General features: G+C 40.9%; 1 protein-coding gene across 2 annotated transcripts in view; it reads right to left on the bottom strand.

Moving 5' to 3' along the window:
- NCOA7 (nuclear receptor coactivator 7) overlaps positions 1-22,500 on the bottom strand; it is a 94,364-nt gene that overhangs the window by 36,440 nt on the left and 35,424 nt on the right. For both annotated transcript variants that reach the window (XM_055003484.1, XM_055003563.1), the window contains exons 3-5: positions 20,781-21,037; positions 3,655-3,734; positions 1,314-1,421 (exon numbers count right to left, since the gene is read on the bottom strand). In XM_055003484.1, the coding sequence (XP_054859459.1) occupies positions 1,314-1,421; positions 3,655-3,734; positions 20,781-21,037 (445 nt within the window). The remainder of the gene's footprint in view (positions 1-1,313; positions 1,422-3,654; positions 3,735-20,780; positions 21,038-22,500) is intronic.

The raw sequence follows: 22,500 nt of genomic DNA, 5'->3' as shown, positions 1-22,500 counted from the left end.
CTCCCGGCAGTCTGCACCGGGACGCGAACCCCACCCTCCACTCCCTGTTTTCTTCGAATTATTTGTCACAGCTTTGCGGGTAGCATTGGATCGGATCTCTAGCTGGGGGGACCAGGGCCACGGCCCTGGTACCCTGTTCAGGGGATTCCCATATGGAATCTTGGGAGTGAGGTGAGTGGCAGACCCGGGCGGGGGTTGCGGTACTCACTCCCAGGTGGCAGGGGAATCAGGCAGGGGTATACACCCATCTGATTCCCCCCATAATGTCACTCCTCGGTGCCCCCTCCTTCAGCGGGGGTCCTGAAGGGGGGGAGGGGTCAGTGGCTGGCAGGCGGGCCAGCCTTTGCGTGAGATCCGATCCACATGCTTGCCAATGCTCCTTGTTTGCTTGTTTCTGTTGCAATAAAGTTGTGGCCTGTTTTCCCCAGCTCTGGTTGTTCTGACTCTTTTGCGCGCCGTCCTCCCCACCGGGCTTAAGCATAGGCTGCAACACTGCAACATGACAAGTGCTGGTGCTTCCTTCATCTGGAAATTCTAACATTCAGAATAAGAGCACTATACAAACTACTAGAACTTGACTGCTGCTTCCTTGCTTTGTCCCAACCCCCCGCCCATCTACAAGAAGTCAGAAGTATGTTTACAATGAATAAACACTAAGACATCACACAAGTATTAGAGGCGCGTTTCGCACACCTTGCATGAAAAGTATGGGCATGTATCTGCATGGAAGGCAGACAGACTTTCTCCCTGTTCCTCTCCATTCCTACACCCTCTTATGACTTCCCAGGGGATCATTCCTGGGAATCAAAGGACCCATGCAGAGGAACAGCCATGTGAGTCAATGGGCTGCAGTAAGAAAGAACAAGGAGATTAAACTCAGCTCCTGTTCTCAGCAGAACTGTGCTTGCAAAAGGAGCAGCCCCTTAACCTTCTGTCCTCCAACTAAATCTGTGCTGCTATTCCTTTTGGCAAGTCCTGCAACCCTGGAAGCGGTTGTTCCCAGAATCAGAAGGGGCTGCAGGAACAGAGTCCATGTTCTGTGCAAGGAATAGTAAAGTACTCATCAGAATTCTGATACTCATGATACTAGCAGTAACTGGAAAAACGTGCTTAAGACAACAGCAAGCACAATGTATCCACAGCATGAAAAATGCACAATGTATCCACAGCATGAAAAATGCATATCCAAAATCATTATCTGCCTGAAAGCACTTACCCTGGTGTATTATCATTTAAAAATTATTTCAGAATTGCAGTAATCTATTAACACATACTTATCTTTAGCAACTGGGATTTAGCCATTATAAAATTACCTGGCCTGGAACAATTGTGTGCGTGAAAAGCTTATTTAGTTCCACAAGTTTATTTGGAGTGATATTAAACTTCAGGGCAATGCTGTTTAGGGTGTCTTGGCTTCCAGCCTGAAAAAAAGTGAGGGGGAGATTACATTTTAAATACGTTGTGATCACAAATCCATCTCTAAAGCACAATATTGCAATTCACATTTCTTATTACCACATTGTAACATCATTTCTTAAAAATAATTCTATAAATGCAGTATATCGCCAAAAAGTGTCTACCAAAAATCTCTTTTCTCAAACTTCACTTACAAGAAACTTTCAAATGAAATTGTACAAACTGCAATTTATCTTCTGTTTCCTTGCATTTATAACTTGGTATTTTCATAGACTAGTCTCTATTGTTTTGTTAATTATATATCAGTTTCCAGAAATTCCAGAAAACTAGAATCAGTTTTCTAAGCATACTTTCTGTTCTACCCCACAGTATATTAAGACATATACCAACACTCAAAATATTCTTTGATGCAGCGGCTGCTCCAACTCAAACATGGAATGGCTTTCTAAGGCTTGCATTTGATGTTTGTGAGCCACCAAGGATAGACCAAGTATGCCTGCACATACAAATTCTCTTACCTTTGCAATATGTACATGAGAATCAGTGGGAAACACTAGATTGGGAAGACTTGACGGTAGGAATCAATGTGAAAACAAAACCTTAATATGTGGCAAGTCAACAGTATTGGGACACTTCCATATGTTCCATTTTTTTGGGTTTTCCCTGTCCCAAAATCACGTCTTCCCAATCCGATTTGAGAACTCACTTTTTACATGCATCATTCTCATGAGTGTTTTGTGGGTGTTTGTCATTAAAAAAAGGTCCCAAAACAGAAAATGTGTTCTTTATCTGCACCTCGTCACAAATGATGTTGGCGTATTCCTGCCCAACTTTCTTTTTTTTTCGAGCACTTGCAGCATGTTCCCAACCACTCACTCCTTATTCCCATGCAAGCACAGTACACAGGGATAAGAAGTGAGTTGGGGGCAAAACGGTTTGCCTCCCTGCTGCCTCCAGAGGTCTAGAAAGCTCAGCGTGGCTGTGAGGCCCTTCCAAGGTCCTGCAGAGGCCGGATCTCCTCATTGCCTTCGCAGGGCCTTAGGAGGGCTATGCACAAACCAAGTGGTGGCCGAGGGGCCAGAGGAGGATGGAGCCCCCGATCTCTTCCCAAATCACTCCCTCAACTGATGCTGTAGAGGGAGTGCTGCTAGGGCCCATTGTATTTTCCCAAACAATGGCCCTTATTGCTAGTTTAAAATAAAATCAGAAATAACATTCTGTTCTCAATGTTGTTCCTAGACTGATAGTCCAATTGCTGAGTGATCCAATGTAGCAAGCACTGCAGTATGATTCTCTTTGTATACATTGATATTGTAATACCGCAAGGACCATAAAAAGGGGGGGGGGGTGAATTATACGATCGCGTATGTGAGCCAGACCCATGTGTGATGTTTAAAGGAGGGGTAATGGCAAGAGGAGGGGTTAGAGATTTGTGGGAAGTGTAAAAAAGCCTCCACATGCATTGATACTGTAGGATAATCGCACGGAAAATCTGCATCAAAAATAAACATGGACCAAAACAGGTCTCACCCATGGGAAATGATGACATGTGTAATGAGTGAGATAACTCGCCAGAGTTCCGTTGGCAGGCCGTCCCATTAAGGACATGTGGAAGCAGCCTTGGTCTACTTAGGCTCCTTGTTTACAAAATAAAAGGATAGTGTATACACAGCAAACTAGATTCACTCCACACTAGGTATAATTTACCCTATTCCAATGATATTTTGCAGCATATGTAAACCTAGTTTAAGAAAATGGTTGAGTGAAGAAGAGTGAATAACTAGATTTTCTGCTCCACGATACTATAAGATGTTGGGGTATTTTCCTCTTCTGAGTTGAAAGCACCTTTTTGGTAGTGTTAATTAAATCTGAACAATTATCACAAGGGGACCATGACTATCTTTATTAATAAAGTACGTTCTTCCATTTACCACAGTGTTAACAACAATTTCTGGACTTGACCAAAGTTAGTGACAGTGGCAGAAGACCAATAGTGCTATAGGTACACCGGGAGAAGAAGGTACTCATAGATAAGTCATATATAAAGCTGTGAACAAAATACTTGTTTTTGAGATTACATGCATGCCCTATACTTGGACAAAAACTCAAAGTTCTGTTTGTTGGTAGGTAGACAAAAAAATGGAGACAAAGCGAAGATGTAATTTAAATGGCCAGATAGCTGACATGGCTATCTGGTCATTTAAATGCCCCAGCAAATTCTGTGCAATCAGTTCTTACCGTATATTCTATTGTACCAGGGGGTTTCTGGGAGACCATTTTCTTTTCTTTCTTCTCATTAGTTTTGGTTTGATTTTCATCTGAACAAGAAACCAGGATATCAGTTACCCAAAACTGAAAATTAAAACCATTAATATGTATACGTTATAGTACTAAACTGATATTAAATAATATATTCCCAATAACAACAATATAGGTGAAACATGGAACTGGAAATTTTCACAAAGAAAAGCATGCATATAATTGTTTACAGACTATAGGGGAATATTTCTACCAACTGGACCACTCCCATCTCTGACCTTTCCAACTTTGTGCTAAAACAAAATTCAACTTTATCAACATGATGGGGAATTGATAAGTATAACCATACTAACTAGCCAGAACAATAGATAAACAGCATTTTGAGCTTTGTGAGGAATTATTACAATTGTCTGTAATCTCCATTTTTGTCCTCCAGATAGATATTTAATACTTTAAAAGGGTTTTGTGATCACAACATTAAAGGAACTAATGAGACCTCCATTGTTCTAACAGACTGTAAGCATACAAACCACACTGCAGTTCTGTTCAGTATTAAGTTTTGCTTAATACAATACCTCAAGTACTCACACACAGAGCTGCTGGTTCAATAGAAGATGCCTCACTGATAATTTTGTGACTTGTGTTCTTTGAGACTCAATAGTAATATTCTGTATAGAATATTAAATATTAGGCCAAACTTTACACATCATAGGAATTCCATGACTACAATATCCCCCCTTTTCAAAAAAAGTCTAAAAGCAGACTATTAGAACCTAATATGGGTCTGAGTCATGGAGCTAGGGAAGAAGATGGCTAATCTTCCCTCCACGCTGCCATTTTCCTATCTCAATGCCCAGCTATTTGTCCTGCGCAAAAAAACCACACACCATACCCGTGTCATATTGGTACCAGTATGTTTACTCTCAGTTGGAAACAATACATGGAAAGGAGAAATTGCAAGCCCACGTTAAGGAGATGAGGGTTAAGGAAAAAGCAAGAGAAGACCTAAGACAACTTACTGGAATTTTTAAAATGTCACAACTTTTTTGGCTTACAGCTTATGGACCCTTGCTGCAGCGTACAGTGTGGATCCAAGCATCAAGCTGACCCACCTGCTGGCTGATGACCCCCTCACCTCACCTGCTGTAAGGGGGAAACCATGGGATGATAGGCCATGGGATTCCACATGGGCACAAACCTCTGAGTTGATCCCCATGCCACCTGGGAGTGAGCATGCCTCTGACTAGGCTTGTCCCTGCAATGCATCATCCCCAAGATCTTTTAAATGGACCCTCAAGCATGGGGAAACTGGTCTTGTGGTCCTGTTTCCCCCAAAAGGATCTGTGCCCAATGCTAAAACCACCCCTCCCAAAGTTGTGACAGAGAGAATAGCCTAGTTCGTGAATCCAAACACCCAACAATCTCTAGAAACAAGGGAAGTATGGGTGGGAAGCCAGTTCAGGAGCAGAGTGCTAGAAGCCTGGCCAGCTTTGCAATTTATCTCCAGCCAGAAGACAGAGGGAAAACTATGCCCATCCGGTCCACTGGCTGCAAAGCCCTTGTCAGTGCAAGCCTGGCCAGCCCACTGCTGATTGGCTGGCCGGTCGTTTTTTTGAACCCCAGGCTGCCTGTGCCATTCCAAGGAGGTTGTTGGAAGCTGCCAGGCCCTGATTAATGCCCCCACACACATTTCTTTTCGAACTGTAAGTCACATAACGTGATATACGTCATTCAGTGTAAGTGTCCCTTACTATATATAGGAAGTACCACGCGCCCTTTAAGAGTCAGGATACAAGAACACCTGTCTAGAATTAGGAATTTAGTGTGGGAGGCACCCCTTGTAACCCACTTCTATGAACAGAAACATCTTTCAAATGACTTCAAAGTTTCGGTAATTGATCATTTGGACTGCCCCTTCGCTCTGGATCAGACAAAATTGCTGCTACGTTTGGAATCCAAATGGATTTTTGGCTTAAACTCTTTGGCACCAAATGGCTTAAATTCAGAGATTGATTTCTCGTGTTTTTTGTAAGTTTTGGGACCCTTGCAAAGATCCTCCATAGATTTCTGCCCCTCCCCCTTGTGGAGATTTAATTAACAGCAGTCCTTTCTTTGTTGCATGTCCGTGAATCACGCTGGTGGAGGAATGGTAGGAGACCTTGTTTTTTGTGCCTTTTGTGTGTTTTTTTCCTTTGCAATTATATATTGTGAGTGTATTATAATTATGAGCAAGCTTGTGGATTGTGTTTTCTTTATTCACAGTATGTTCAGTCCGAAAGATCTTACGCCCAGTGAGGAGTGGTCCTCACGAAACGGGTTAATTACATTTGCCTGCAAACCCCTGTCGGCGCTCTTTCTGTACATACAATTGATTTTTGTATGGACTGTCTTTGCAACATTCTGGCGGCACGATCTCCTACCTACCGACTTCTCCTTACTAATTGTAGCATTTGCACTTTAATTCATTGGATTGTTTCCGGACAAATGTAGATTTGTGTATTTTGTAATTAGTGTACATTGATTAATGAACGGACGCTGTATTGATGCACTTTTGTAATTCTATGACTTTTTGTACATATATATGAAATTGTAGCACTTTTGCACTTTATAATATGTAAATTTGAATTACACCTTTTGGGTTTTGATTGTATTGAGCCTTGGTTTGTTGTGTTATAGGCCCTGATTAATGGCAGCCACCATGTTCCACACCTCTTTACTCCCACATGTTGCAAATTGGAGCACCGGGTAAGTCTGGGACCCAGATTTGTATTAGAAAATGGCACAGAGAAAAGAAGAATTACTAGTCTTATTGCCCTCATAATATTATGAATATGGTTATGCCATAAGCCCCTTCTCTGAGTGTATTTCAAACACAAAATACTACCCCAGCAGGCAGAAATATGGAAGCCAGATCCTGGCTGGAAGACAGAACACGTTAGCATGTGAGATGACAGGCAAGGCCAGCTCTTAGCCCCCATGCCCCAGAGTTGTGCATAGATTCTAAGACAAAAGGTCCTCCCGGAGTTCCTGAATTAATCACCACAACACACCCTACTGATCTCCCCTGATTCACTCTTCTATTCTTAGGCGACTCAGAGCCTCACTCATCCATACTTCACGGGTCTTCAGTCATCGTTGATAACTTTAGTTCTGGCTGAGAAGACTTCATTAAACTTTCCCAGTTCATTGTCTTGCCATGGAGACAGCTTCCCAGTCCTTTGTCCCACCCCGGAAACAACCATTAAGTTATTGTTTTGGGGTAGAAGATGCAGTCTTGCCCCTGTATTCCACAGTATAATTGGACTACCCCTCCACCATAGCTGTGTGCATGCTCTCAGATCCAGCATCCACCCTTGGACCTCTGTTTGAACTCTTCTGCATTGATGCACTAGTCGCTCAATGCTCTCTCTCCTGGATGCCGTCTTCTGGATGGTAACTATCACCCAATCCCTCAAACTCTGTCCAATTTTCACCACTGCTTTCTAGTTAGCTCTGTCAATTCATTGAAAGAGTTCTCTAACTGAGACAATCCTCATATACACAGGTGGAGATTCTAAAGTTACCTGCCTCTCACTGCCTCTCCTTGCACGTTAATTCCCCCAACTCTCAAGACCTCCTCATAAGGTAACAGTACGCCTTCCCTTATCCTGTGCCAGTACCCTCATCTGAATTAAGCCCTTCCATGGCTTTTTTTTAGTTTAAAAACAAAACAAGAAAGTCTAATCACAGATCTCCTGGGTTACTTTTTATTTAGCTTGTGTATGTGGAGAAGGCCTCATTTTAAAGTACATGAGATAAACCTTCTTATGAATTAAATATAGAGTAAAAAATGTTGCATGCAGCGGTGAACACTTTGGAAGAACAGGATACAAATACAATTTAAATGAAATGTTTATCTAAATCTGTCCACCTTTTATATTAACATTTCTAAGCCAACATCCAGAAAACGGAACCTTTGGATATTACTAGCCAGGATAATGAAAAAATGAGAGAAAAACTTTGAAACACATTTCAGTCATCATGTTTCAAAAATCTGTCTTTATGAAAGTGATATAGTTCTAACATTAAAAGATCACAAAAATGATTTATTTAATTAAAACATTTAGATGCCGCGGGGTTCAAGGTGGCTTACAATAATTGTTTCAGGGTGCCTAATCTAAAACTCTATTACAGAGCAGTTACGTTGAAACTGGCAGATATGTGGAGGCCAAAGACATACCAATCTTGGAATCTTACTTGGAAAATTTCCTGAAGTTGACAGTTTTGATCTGGTTTTGACAGAGTTGGAGGTGAGGAAATTAATTATAAGTTCCACCTGATTAGAGTAGTATAAAGTGAAATCATTTTCAAGTTGGGGTTTTCACCTCTAGCTTCTTCTTTGCTTAATGATGAACTGCATGATATGTGTCATAAAATAATATTAATGACAGGAGGGATGGTAAATTAGATGTTAGAACAGTTATGATCAGCTTATGTCAAATTATGATAAAATTATGTGTAAGAGAGAATAAACTGCCTTTTCAATTTTTTCAAACAAGGCCTGTAGCCACGGCCTTATTAAGAAAGCACAACAGTTTGTAACCAAAAACTCCCTTTTGAATCTGTAATCAGTGACGATCATATCTCTAGTGAAATGATAGCACAGGTTTACTCACTATTATCAAGTTTAGATACCTTGTATTAAGCTACATTTATAAAAGGAAGAAAGTTTACAAATTGGTTTTAGTTCACAGGAATGGAAAGAGCCCCATGGTGCAGAGTAGGGGTGTGCGCCTTATTACCGGTTACCGGTTCGGAAAAAATTCAAAAAGATTCAGTATTTCCGAATCAGGGCCAGTATAATGGCCCCAATTTGGAAATACCGAATCAAAGCAGCAGTGCCGGCGGTGGCTTTCCCTGATGCCCTGCTGGCCGCCGTGATGGCTGAAGCGGCAGTGCGGGCACCAGAGGCGCTGGCTGCAGCCTTTGGGAAAGGTAAGTGGGGTTGGGTTTGGGGGAAGGGGGCTCAGGGTGGAGGTGGGGGTCTCACTTTGGTATGCTCCAAATCATTTCGAAGCATACCAAAGCGATTTCCGATAACCCAAACCTGAAGCAAATTGCCGCTTCAGGCTTTGGGTTATTCCAAATCTTTTCTCCACTTCGGGTAAACCCGAAGTGGGAAAACCAAATATTTCCCCAGTGCACATCCCTAGTACAAAGTGGTAAGCTGCAGTACTGCAGCCCAACCTCTGCTCACAACCTGAGTTCAATCCTGGCAGAAGCTGGGTTCAGGTAGCCAGCTCAAGGTTAATTTAGCCTTCCATCCTTCTGAGGTCGATAAAATGAGTACCCAGTTTCCTGGAGGTAAAGTGTAGATGACTGGGGAAGGCAATGGCAAACCACCCCATTAAAAAGTCTGCCAAGAAAATGTCATGATGCAACGTCCCTCCACGTGTCAATAATGACTCGGTGCTTGCACAGGGGACTACCTTTACCTTTACCTCACAGGAATGGAAATGAATCTGGGAAAAACTATCCTTCAAACGAATCTCAATGAATGTGAAAGAACATTTTTGGAAAATACTTTTTTTATGTCTCACAAACAAGTGATTACAGCAGAAATTTTATCAGATATATACAGGAGATACATTGCGGCCATGTAGATTTGATTCATGTGTTTTCAGCTTGTCTAAAACTTAACCTATTTTGGAAAAACATGATCCAGTTGATTAATGATATGTTATGTAGTAATTAATATACCACCAAATCCTAAGATAATTCTGGTAGCTTCTTCAGACAATTTAACTCTGTTTGCAGCTGTTAAATTGGTTACTGCAGCATATTAGGGGGGAATATAATCCCCTTCTATAAAAGAGTGGTTTAATTATATTTGGAATGTGGTCTTATCAAGTAAGTTAGCATATTACTAAATAATACAGATAAGCTTTGTGAATGCTGGATAATATTATATACTGGAATGAAAAAGTTAGATATGAAACAAATCCTTTTGCTTTTTTATGAATTGCTGTAAATTCTCTTATCTTTTTTCCTCTTTGTATTAAGCTATTATATTATTCACAAACAGACACTTGCTTACTCACCTAGACAGAATCATATATGATGCTACTTATATGCATTAATAGAAACTGTGGCATAAAATCATATTTTTGTGGAATTGCTTGCGAAGCTGGACTATAGCCATGCTTACCTAAACTTTCATATGAAGAAATAATAGTAACAACAACAGCTGTGCTTACATACTGCTCTTCTGGACAGATCAGTGTCACACTCAGAGCAGTGAACAAAGTCAGTGTTGTTATTATCCTCACAATACAGCTGGGGACCTGGGCTGAGAGGTTTACCCAAGGCTACCTACTGAGGTCATGGCACTAGTAGGCTTCGAACCAGCAGAGCATTCAAAACCCAACCACTTAACCACTATGCTACAACAGATTGCTCTGAAAGACTCAAAACCGGCTAGCTCTGGCAATGCTCATTACTTACTGGAAAGGGACCTTCCTACCAGCTTAATAGATCAACACAGAAATCCAGCGGCATCATAAAGATTAACACTATTTATTCAAATATGACCTTTCACAAGTCAGAGCTCACTTCCTTGGAAAGACAAGAACTAATTTACCTCATTTTAAGAAAGGTTTAAAGGGGAGGAAGAAAGGGAGGAACTGAACAAAGAAAGACTTGATATCATAATTCAAGTGTGATTCTCTAGTTATACATAATGAATTATGAAAGGAGGTTCTAACTATTCTCTCTAACCACACAACTTTGCAGCTGATTAGCACTTTCTATGGACAGTGCTTTTCAAATATTTGTATGGAAAGGGACAGAAGAATAAACAGGCATATGGCATTTTGCAAATGTTGAGTTCTTGAATCAGGTCTTTCATATTTCTTCTACAATAGTCCCATTTGTGGTGGAATAGCCACACTTAACTGTGGGCACTACTCCATCTTGCCCTCCAAGGTGTCTGGACATCAGTGGCCATTCAAGTCTCTGTCTGGCAACATGCCAATCTCCCCGCTTTCCCCTGCTCTTGGAAGGATTTTCATTCCCTCTTTTGGTATACAACTGCTGCCACTTGGACTCTGTAGGAGTTACCCACTGAGAAGCCAGGACTCCCAACTCCCTTTCCCTGTGTTGCCATTATAAGGCCCGGCCATGGGTACTGCTTACTGTGCTAGCACACCACTACAGAATTAGCAATTTGCCATGACACCATCCCCTTCTCCTACCGCCCATTTTAAATAGCTTGTTCAAACAGTGGAGGTTTAGGTGGTACAGAGAACAGCTACCAGCATTTAAAAATTATAAAGTATTTAGTTTAAAAAATGTCCACACACATACTCTTAGCACAGAAACAGATTGAGCAGAGGATCCAAAAGAAAGGTGTAAACACCCAAGTCCTATGCCCCTCACTTTATACATGCCTTAGCAGTTGTTATTCTAAGGCAGGTTTTTTAACTTAGAAGCTACAGTGCTCTAAAAGCTTCCCATTTCTTTGGAGTCTTTCTTCAGGCCTGCAGCCCTCCACGTGGCAATGGCTGCCTTCAGCAGGAGCCCAGGTGTAAGAACTCCTTCTGCCTAGATGGAATCACCAAAAGAGAACTTCTCCTCCATGCCAAGGGGTTTGCCCATCCTCTGTGGGTCAATGAAAACTTTCCTGATGTCTTGAGGAAGAGACTTTCTAGCATCTTAAGCCTCCCAAATCTCTCTTCCCTGCTAGGTATCTACTTCTAGCAGAAGGTGAAAGCAAACCACTTCATAGCCAAGCAGGCTGTTCACATTTCTAAAACCTGTCTGAGTGCAGCTGAAGAGCAATTGACTTGACTCCGCCGCTTCCCCTGACCATTCTCTACTAAGATAGAAACTTTAAAACTAAAGGTAAATGTTTTGGTACAGTCCAAACCTCCAAAGTAAAATGTATTTCTCCATATCATTAAAATCTGAGGACTGGTAGCCTCAGCCCTAAGCTCACGTATTGGGAAAACTTTACTCTCAGTGCACGTGCTTAGGAACACAACTCTGAGGGTCAGCCTTGAGGGTCAGTCATTAGTCATGAAATTGAGCCATTTTATAAGTTAAGCTGCTAGATGTGCATACACATTCCTCCCTCCTCATTATGTCATGAGAACATTAACAAAAAAAACCCCTTTTACACAAAAGCTAAGTTTTATATGACTTTCTCTTATGTCTTCACGATTTTAGAAATCTATATTACATCATAGCAAACTGCATCCTAGTATGTTTTCAGTAGATTCCATTCAGTATTTCCTTTCACAAGTTATTGTAGAAGGTCAAGCATTAGTTCTTCACAAATGTAATAGTTTAAGAGCATAGGTTCTCCATGTGGAAATCTTTATGTAGGATGCCACACAGTTAAATATAATAATCCTCACACTTGCCTGAGGTTGGTGTGATCTGCTTAAGGTCACAAACAAACTTCATAGCAAGGAGTAGTACTTGCGTGTTTGCAACATCAACAAGACTTATAGTGCAATCCTATGGTAAGTTACGCCAGTCTAAGCTCACTGAAGTCAATGGCCTTAGACTGGAGTAACTCTCCATAGGATTGCACTGTTAGCTTTACTTCTGTCTGCTAATGTCAGAACAGCTACCAATGTGTAATTTCCCATCACCCAGTATTTTTACAGCTTTGCTTGGGAACAATAGGACTTTACGTAGACTCTCATATAGACATTGGTTTTTGCAAGATCAGGAACTGATACTTAGATTGAAGAGCAGTCTTTCTATTTTGATGGATACTTAAGTTTTTTGAGGCAAGCATATACACAGTGAATTTCACAAAAATATAACTCAAAACAATCAATTTCCACACATAAGCGGCAGAGGCGTTTTTGTTTTACATGCAAGTAAAATAATTCTAATGAATATGGTATGATATGTGAAAATCAGCTGGAACATAAAACATGCAGAGGAAATAAAGGTTTGTTTAATATTAAGTCATGTTATTGGTCTATTTAGCCCACTCCTATTTATGTTGGCAGCAACATTTGGGCAGAAGTAGGGTTCAAAAGACTTGCTCCATTATAACAGAAGCACTGTACACCTCTAATGTAATATTAACTACCATTGGTTACTTATCATCAGCTGTCTCTTAAAACTGAAAGCAATGTCCACAGCTGCAAGTTCCAGGAGTAGACAAGGGAGACCATTGGCTGCACAATCCTTTCTTTTGCAGCCATTTTTCTACTCCTGTCAACCTGCTTTTTATATGGGAAAAGACAGGGGTCTGTATCTTCTCCCCAAACCAAACTGCAAAAAGCTGTTGAAAAGGGAAGGGATAAGCAGTCCCCTTCCCCAAATTCCTAAGAAGTTACTTGTAGCTTATTTATAACATTCATACCTTGCTTTTATCCTCAAAGACTCACAGCATTTCCCAGCAAAAATTCAATTATAACCCATAAAACAACAATTACAATCAATCAATAAAAAATTAGATCAAAAAAGGAGGTGGACAGTAGTTAATCTTACAGACTGCCCTTAAATGCCCTAAACCATACATGGCCTACTAAAGGATGAAGGAACGGATGCCTTCCCAATGTTCTCAGGAGGCTGTTCCATAACTTAGAGGCCACCTCTGTAAAAGCTCAAGAACAAGTAGTAACAGTTCTTAAAGATCTGCCTAAAGGGACACAGATGATCAGGGTTGCCACCTGTGTTCATGCAGGGTGAATAGTACTGTTTGTCCCTTTTTATCTGAATGCCACACAACAGAACATTAACTTAAATTCCTAAAATGCTTAAGCTGAAGGAATCCCATGTTCCTTACTAGATTGCTCCAGAATAATATATGCTATCAAGATTTAGGCTTGTTACTTGATCAACAAAGGTTGCTTGTAATCATAAAAAACATTCCGTTAAATAAAACATATATATTTACAGCATGCGCAAAGAACAACACATGAGCGGCTTTTTCAAATATTTTACAGGACTGGGAGATTTTATTTATTTTATTTATTCAATTTATATTCTGCTATCCCCACAAGCGGGCTCAGAGAGGATCACAAAATGCAATAAATACAATAAAAACATGGTAGCAAGTTAAAACCTCAATCAGTCAATAAAATCTATATAAAACAGTTGCGCACACATTGCACATCCACCGGACATTAAACAGATCTGTGGGGCAGGGTGGCCAGCTACCAGATGAAAACAGTCTGGATGAACAACACTATGAAAAACTACAATTATTTACCTTATCTAGTTTTTACAGATCCCCATGTTCCCACTCCCTCCTTTGCTACGACATTAACTATCAGCATATCAGAATTGGTGGCTTGCATACCTAACACCAGGTAAGGCTGCCTGTAATCCACAGACCAGGAGAAATGCTTTTGAACTGAAAATATGTGCATAATCTTGAAGAGCTTCTTCTTTGCCATTAGATAACTGCTGTGGTCCCCTTGTTTCAGGCAAAGGTTCATAACTGTCTTCGTTTGCTGGATTGTAGCCTGAAGATGACAAAGCCTCTTCATATTTCATGTTGCTGCATATTTGGAGGAATTCATATGGAACAGCCTTTAAGGTTTTTCCTGAAGAAGCCACCAAACAGATCTTACAAATTTCTCCTGGACAGTGAACAAAGCAACACTCCCTAGAAAATATCTGCCGGTGTAGGAATAGGGGCAGGTCACTTAATCATGACTCGAAGATCTGGATTTTGTCCTGTTTAAGTATTTCACAACCTTCTTTTCTTAAGAAAGAACTGTGATTTGCTTCCAGCAAACTCTTTGCCACGCCTCCTGCCAAGTCAGCCTTGCCAGTCTTAAAACAGATGAGATTCACAAAGAACTAAAAACAATCTAAGCAAAACTGATGGGATCTCATCAAAATATAAACTGATTTCTGTCTGGCTGAGAAATTAGAAACAAATGCGACACAATCTTTTCTTCTTCTAAGATACTGCTCATGCAGTTTGGGGAAGGGGCTTGCCCCAATCTATGCAATCCAGCTCTGACCAGAGTTCAAAAGACCAATGTAATTTTGCATATGCCCCTCCTCTCTCTTTGCTGAAACTTGAGCATAATCCCTTGCAGCAAGGGAAACAAGATGATCACACATACAGCACATAGACTCCTAGGCAGTTTTCAAAAAGTGATGTTGAAATCAGTTCTTGTATTTCTCAGTTATGTAGGAGTTTGCAGAAATGACCCTAAAAGTGCTTTTGTGTTCCTTATGTCAGTACTGTGAATTTAAAACTAGGGATGGTCACAAAATCTTACTGAGAAACATTTTTCCAGCTGAATGTTGATTCCCCTATTCCATTCAAAATCCAAGTAGACCATAAATGCTGGTTGGAAAACTTTCATTAATGTTATACAGGTCCACACTTCTATGACACTGAAAACAAAGAAAGCACAACAATGTACTGCAAAATAAAAACAAAAAGGCAAACAAAGATAAGCTTCTTCAAAACTAGTTCAAAAGGCTAGCAAATTTTTAAAACCTTTTTTTGGCAAACAGAAGACTAATGGTGTTTCTATTTGCTAATGTTGTTTCTGTGATGACTTCCACAAAGGCTTTTTGATTCACTTTGGGCTGCCGATTGCAGAAGATGATTTCTGAGCTCTCATACAACATTGTTGCTCATCTGTTGTCTTTCTATGGTTTCCCAGTGCTTTCCCAAACCACCTTTGATCTCAAGTTGCCTGCAAATATGCACCAAAAGGTGGACTGTGCTTCAAAAAGTGCTGCCCACTTGGTGCCATTTTCCCCGTTGTGTTCCCCTACAGCTGGCATTACACCCTCCCCCTGATGGGGGGATGAAACTGCATGGTGTTAAATAATGTATTCAAACAGTATCATTTTATATACTAATAACCAAGTGGCCCTGATCTGTGGATACTTAAATCTGGAGACTGGGACCATGAATGGACAAGACAGATCTTCCTAAACACCTGGTAAATACCCTAGATTTGCAAAAAAAATATGAAATCTAAAAAGACACTCCAAAATGATGGAAGAGGCACTTGTAGCTTTAACAAGATGTTCTCAGTGTCTGTTGCTAGGCAACCATTTTAGCCAGTATTCCAGGCTTCATTTCTGTCACTAAAAGGCAAGTAGAAGGGCAGGGCCCTTTCCAGGGCTGTTTTGGCCTTTGTTCAACAGCACAACATCCCTCACAAAAGCCAGTGTAATGTAATGGCTAGAATTTCAGAGCAGGAATTGGGAGACCCAGGTTCAAATTACCACTCTGCTGTAGAAGCTCAGTGGGTGACTTTGATCCAGTTACCTCTCAGGGTTGCTGTAAGGATAATATGGAGCCATGAAGAATGATGTTAGCTGCTTTGGGCCCCCATTATGAAGAAAGGCACTACATACATGAAGTATTAATTAATAAATACAGGTGAATGTGGGGGGGGGGCAAATAAAAGGTAAGTTGTTTAGTGGGCCTGAAAGAGAGAATAGGGAAAGGTGAGCATAGAGAGGCTGCCAGTAGTGGAAATCACCAGCTCACCTGGCCAGCTCTACAGCATGGTAAGATCCTGCAGGCCCAGGGAAGGCCAGCTCTGAGCCCAGCAATTGCCAGTAAGTAGGAAAAAGGAAAGAGGGGTTGCGGGGGAAGTGAAGGGTGTTTGACAGGTGAAGGGGAATGGTAAGGGTATTTTGGAGGGAGCCAAGGAGGGATGGGAGGTAATGGTATTTGCCAAGAGGAGAGGGTAAGAGTGTTTGCCAGGGGGAACAGAGTAAGGGTGTCTGGGAGGGAGCCACAGAGGGAGGAGTATTTGCTTAAGAGGCAGATAGAGGGGAAGGGGGGAAGGGAAGAATCCTTGAGAAGGGAAAGACAGAAAAGGATCCTTGGAAAGGGGGGAAATAGAGAAGACTCTTTAAAAAGAGGCACCAGGAGATCTCCCCCTCAGTATGTCACCCTAACACAATCTGCAACATTTTATTGCAGGCCCGCACTTTTCTGTATACTAATAACCAAGTGCACCTCTTCCATGGATACTTAATCCCGCTGCTGGGGGCACTTGATTACAAAGCAGACACCTCTGCAACCTCGGGAAACCCCCAGGGATGCAGAATAATGTGAAAATTAGAAAAAGAAAAGGCACAGGGTGTTAAATCACCCCAGAACTGAAAACAATGGCTGTGCTTGCACAATGCCCATACAACATTCACAAAACTACTGGCAAACGGCTCCCCTTCCCCCGCACCTGAAGACACGACAGTGTAATGATCCATAGGCCCCTTTCAGCCTCTGAGAGGCCCTGTGAAGCACATCCCGGCTTGCCTAGGGCATGGTGGCATCTTCTCTTCTTCCCCTGCTTGCTTCTTCTTCCCCTTCACAGGGACTTCCTGCACCATGCCCAGTCAGGCAAAGAAGGTTGACTGTTTGAGCTCTACAGAAACACAGGAGCAGGTTCTTGGCAGGTTAGGAGACATTGGAAGATGTGAGAAGCTGCTTATTATTGTTGTTGGAAGATCTGGGTCAGTAAAAGCTTCTGATAAAGCTAGCCATTGGGTCAGTGATGAAGGGGAGAAGATTAGCAGGAAAGTCTCCTAGAGGTGGTTGAGGGGTGCGACCCATCATGATCAAAGTAGCTGAAAGGTCAAAAGCCAATGATGGTCTGAGAAAATTAATACGGCAACACCCTCATCTTTCTCCCAGTGCAAACAGTCCACTAGACTAACATCAGCTTAAGCAGCAAACTGAGTTCAGAAAAATCAGTTTCACCCAAGAATATCTGAACAGCTGCAACACAACTAATCGTTATGCAAGAATGAGACTAGCTGATAATTATGCAGACCAGAAGTTTAAAAGATTCTTAATATTCATATCGTTTGCCGCTTCTTCAACAATGAACCACACTGTCTGGTAAGGAGGTGTTACCCATCACAGTTCGATGTCATAAGACAACATGGTCAAGGGGTAAATTGACCTGTGATTAGTTGTCTGCATCTTCAGATAACAGCAAGTGACACTGACCCAAGCAAATGTAGCAAGACAATACTGAAAGACTCTGCTGGTATAAAACTTGCAACCAAATGGCTGAATTAGACAGGAGGAAGAGGGAAGGGATCCCCACATCAATGTTCCAACCTCAAACAGACCCTCTGATGCTGAACAAGGGCAAGAAGTTAAAACTCCTGGCCCAGTCATGCTGTAGACGTGATCTAAATAAAATCCACAGCTGCTATTTAGTAACCACAACAAAAATGGAGAAACAATTACAGATCCTCAAGTAACTTATCTAAATTGAAGAGGATGTGAGCAACATCATTAACATCTAAATGCACAAGTCACAGTAGGTTGCTGAGGCCTCCTCATGTATTCTCATCTCCTTACCACTACTCCTCTGGATGGATATGAGCATATATGAAATTATGAACAATACAATATCTTTGCCATCATGACTATCACAGAAATCACTTTTAAATAGTCTCTAATCTGTGTTTCATGTCTTCTATCACTTATGCTTATCACCAGTCTAGCCTCAGATGGCGGGGGTACCAGAAGCAGGGACTCTGAAGATGAGAAGGCCTTAAGGTATGCTGGTCCCAAGTCATATAGGGATATAAAGGTCAATACCATCATGTTGAATTGTGCCCAGAAGCAAATTGGGAGCCAATGTAGATGGAATAAGACTGGGATAATATGGTCTTTACAACCCAGTCAACATTTTGGCTGCAGCATTCTGTATCAACTAAAGCTTCTGGACAGTCTTCAAGGACATCCCCATGTAGAGCTCATGGCAGTAATCCAATCTAGATATTACCAAGACATGCACCGCAGTAGCAACATCTGTCCTGTGCAGGAAGGGCCACAGCTGGCTCACCAGCTAGAGTTGGTAGAAGGCAACCCAGCCATCGCTGCCACCTGTTTATCCAACAAGAGTCTCGGGTCTAGCAGCACTACCAAACTATGAACCTGCTCCTTTAGGGGGAGCAGAACCAAAGACTCAACTCAGCATGTTCCAGAGCCATTTCAACTGTCCAATACACCCCAGTAAAAGTATAAAATTATAACTGGGTTTTATAGTTTTATAAGATTACTCCCCGACCTAGAGCCAGAAAGGACAAGAGTCAGGCTGGACAATTATTCTGTATATGAAATTTTGTCCTTGATAGAAACTGGCTGAAACAGAAACTAGCAAGTGCTTATGCGAGAAAAATGGGAAACATTTTTGTTTGCAACTGGTATTTTTGTTGAGTTTGTTACAAAAGAAAATGCATGATTGGTTTGTATTGTTAAAATCAGTTAGCCAGTATAGATTTATGACTTTTTCAAATTTACAGAGGAATTGAAATCTACTAGAGAAAAGTGTTGGATATCCTCTCTCTTCAAGATTACTATGAAGGGTATTTATTATTATACTAGCAAAACATTTTAGAACTCTGAAAGCGAACTGCGTGCCACTCTCCAAACTAATTTCTTTTGAACCTTTTCTAAACAACTCAGGCAGTCATTTTCAATCCCCATTATCCTTGTAATGTCCTTCCAAATGTTGGAGTCATTCCTACAGATTGTAAGTATTATTTATTTATTTATTTACTTCAATTTATAGTCCGCCCTCCCCACACAAGTGGGCTCAGGGCGGATCACAACAGACTTAAAATACACCACACAACTAATCAACATCACCATTAAAAGCATAAATAATACATATCACTCAATTTAAAATATATACTACAGCTATATAAATACAAATGTAAAAACAGAGAACATGGCAGCACATGAGCATTTTACAGCAACTATGTGAAGGACAAGAGGTGACATTGGGTGGTTCTCAGAAGTTTAATGGGCGGTTCTCAGAAGTTTAATGGGCATTCTAAAAGTCACTTTAGTAACACATACCTTACTGCAAACCCAAAGAACTATTTTTTATAAATACACACACCATATATACACACACACATATATGCACATATATACATATATCCTATACATAAAAGCCAAGCTGTATTGGCAATGACTCATTTTTTATCCTGGTACAGGTGCACTGAGGGCCCTGCGGTGTGCCTGCACCAGGATAAAAATAGAGTTGTCTTCAACAGGCCTCTGAGGGGCTGTGGAGCTGGTGGGGGGGGCACAGCATAGGGGATCCCCCCTGCAGCCTTCCCATCACCACTACAGCAGCTGTGGGGCCATGTTGTGCCTCCCTATCAGCTCTGCGGCCCCTCAAAGGCCTGCCTGTGGAGCCAGCAGGAAGATGCAGCGTGGGGGAGTCATACTCTATGTACTGCTTTCATTATCCACACATTATGATGAGTTTATAAAATGCTGGGCTGGCAAATCAACCAGGAATCTCAGAGATTACCTTAATGAAAAAAATAATTAGCAGACTAAAATATTATGGTTCTCTACAAAGGAAGGCAGTTTTCAAAAGCAGAACAGTTTTGTTAATAGTACACAGAATGTGTATATATAAAAAATAAACTGACAAATCTGTCAAGAACCACAGAGGTCATCTGAACAGAGGAAATTACTCCAAGGGCTGCATTCAGACTAAACTGGCAATTTCCACTGCTCCTCTTTCCACTGAAGACACCCCCCCCCTCATGACATTCCCACAGGAGCAGCAGTTTGTAGGCATCAGTGGGCTGCAGTTTGAAAAGTTCCATTCTGCCACTGGAAAACTTCGTCTAGATCCAACCACAACTTTACATGGTATAGAAATCCATTCAGTGAGCAATGTGGTAACTATCTAGCTAACCTCAATATCCCCCCCGCCCCCAGCATGGCTGATCTGGTATCTATCTACAACAGCCTATTATAAGGACCGAGTCACCATTTTCAGGATTATGATCTGTACCAAGCTATTCATCCACCACAATGCTTTCAAATATGTATAACAGACTGTATTTTGACACCAACACTTTGCACACCCAGTCTTGTTAAGATCAGTAAATCAATAATGTTTCTGTAACATTTCTGAAATGAAGAGAGAAGCCTATAAAACTATAACACGTTTATACATTGTATATTGACTCAAAGGAATAAGATTACTGAAAGCAGAACAGCAGCATTAAAACACACAAGTGCACACTTCAGGTTGTTACATTTAAAAACACTTTAAATTTCAAAAAAGAGCACCTTTCAAGAAAAAGGCAAATTACTACAATTCTTGCATTCAACTCACCAATGCTATAGTATCTCTTGAGATCTGTGCGCCTAATATCCTTTGGCTGATTATTTTTCTTCTTTTTTTTCTCTCCATCAGTGACACAGTCTTCCTTTTCCCCAGACATTTTGCCATTTTCTCGGGAACCATTTGTTTGTGCCAAAATGTCTTTACTTCTGTCATCTTTTCCAGACTGAATTCTGCACACAAGGGTTCCACAAGCATTACCAGATGCAGTGTCTGAATTTTGTTTTGCTGATCTCTTCTTTCTCAGACTAAAAAGAACAAAACAGTGTAAGCTGGCAAACCTGGTTTTGGCAAATAGGTTAAATAATGTCAGCAATTATGAACTGAAGCCAGAGTTTCTGTTCCACTAACAGTGCAGCATTCCACTGACACCAAACAGCCTTGCTTCAGCAGAAGTGGTATGGATCCAGAGGCAGAAAGCTCCTTACATCAGAGGAAGGATATAATGTTAGTGGAAGAGAAACTCTGGATCCAATCCACCAATTTAGATACCTCAACTAATTATTAAACAAAACTCTTTTGGAAAACTCAACCCTTAATAAAATTCACAGGGCCTTTTGACAGAATGAGATCCAGTTCAGTTTGTATTGTTCCCACACCACATGGCTTCAGATTACTGACATTACCAGAGCAGCAGGGAACAAACACCACAGATGCTGCCACACAACTTGGAGAATATGATAAGGGTCATGTATACATGGGTTATTTCCAATGATACCATACTGATGCAATATATTTGGCTAACATCTCATTATGTCATGTCACCTAAAGTTAAAATTTCACAGTCAGCTGCCCCAGCTTTATGATCCACTTTGTTTTTACAGAAACTTGCCATTCATTTCACTCAAGGTTATTTAATCAGTGCCCTGATATATGTTTTACCTGAAGTTCTCAAACATGTATAAAAGAAATATGCAGGATTCACTGAAGGACAAAGAGCAACCTCCTGTTTCACAAGTGAGAAGCAATATCATCCTTTACTTGCATTTTAGTTAAGAAATTAATAGCATCTATCATGGCACTTTTGAATTTTTATTGGTTTTTGTTTTTAATTACACTGGTAAGTTTCTTTAACCTAAAAAAAGGTTGGATAAAAAAATATATAACATCTGAAATGATGACGTTCAGTCACACCATTGTTGGTGTTCCCTGTCTTATGGGTTATTTCCAATGATACCATACTGATGCAATATATTTGGCTAACATCTCATTATGTCATGTCACCTAAAGTTAAAATTTCAGTCAGCTGCCCTCACAAGTCCTGCACTCACAAAACTGCACTCACAAGTGCTGTTTTTTCAATCATTAAATTAAGAGATAGCCATTAAGTAATCACTTTAAATCATAACTAATGGGTGGGAAAGAGTGGTGTGCTTTATACATAGATTATGAAGCAAGATAATATTCGACACATTACATCAAGCATCATTCACACCGAGTTCAAGTACCATTTGGGGAGACCCACTTGGGAACAGAGAAAATATGGAACAGGGAAATAGAGAAAGTAAGTGCATGCACATATAGAACTGTGGCGGCGGCAGTGGTGGCGGCTGTTGTTGTTGTTATTAAAAAAATAAGAAATGGAACATTTAAACATTGTTATCCTTGGGGTGTGAGTGAACTAAAATTTATTGGATTAAGACATTTTTAGTCAGAAAATTATGAAGAAAATTACTGTGGAAACAGCAAACTCAGAAGAAACAGTGTTCCT

Source organism: Eublepharis macularius, chromosome 1 (genome assembly GCF_028583425.1).
Source record: "Eublepharis macularius isolate TG4126 chromosome 1, MPM_Emac_v1.0, whole genome shotgun sequence".
NCBI classification, from domain to species: domain Eukaryota; kingdom Metazoa; phylum Chordata; class Lepidosauria; order Squamata; family Eublepharidae; genus Eublepharis; species Eublepharis macularius.
Note: the sequence above shows the minus strand (reverse complement) of the source record. Positions and strands in the feature narration are given on the sequence as shown.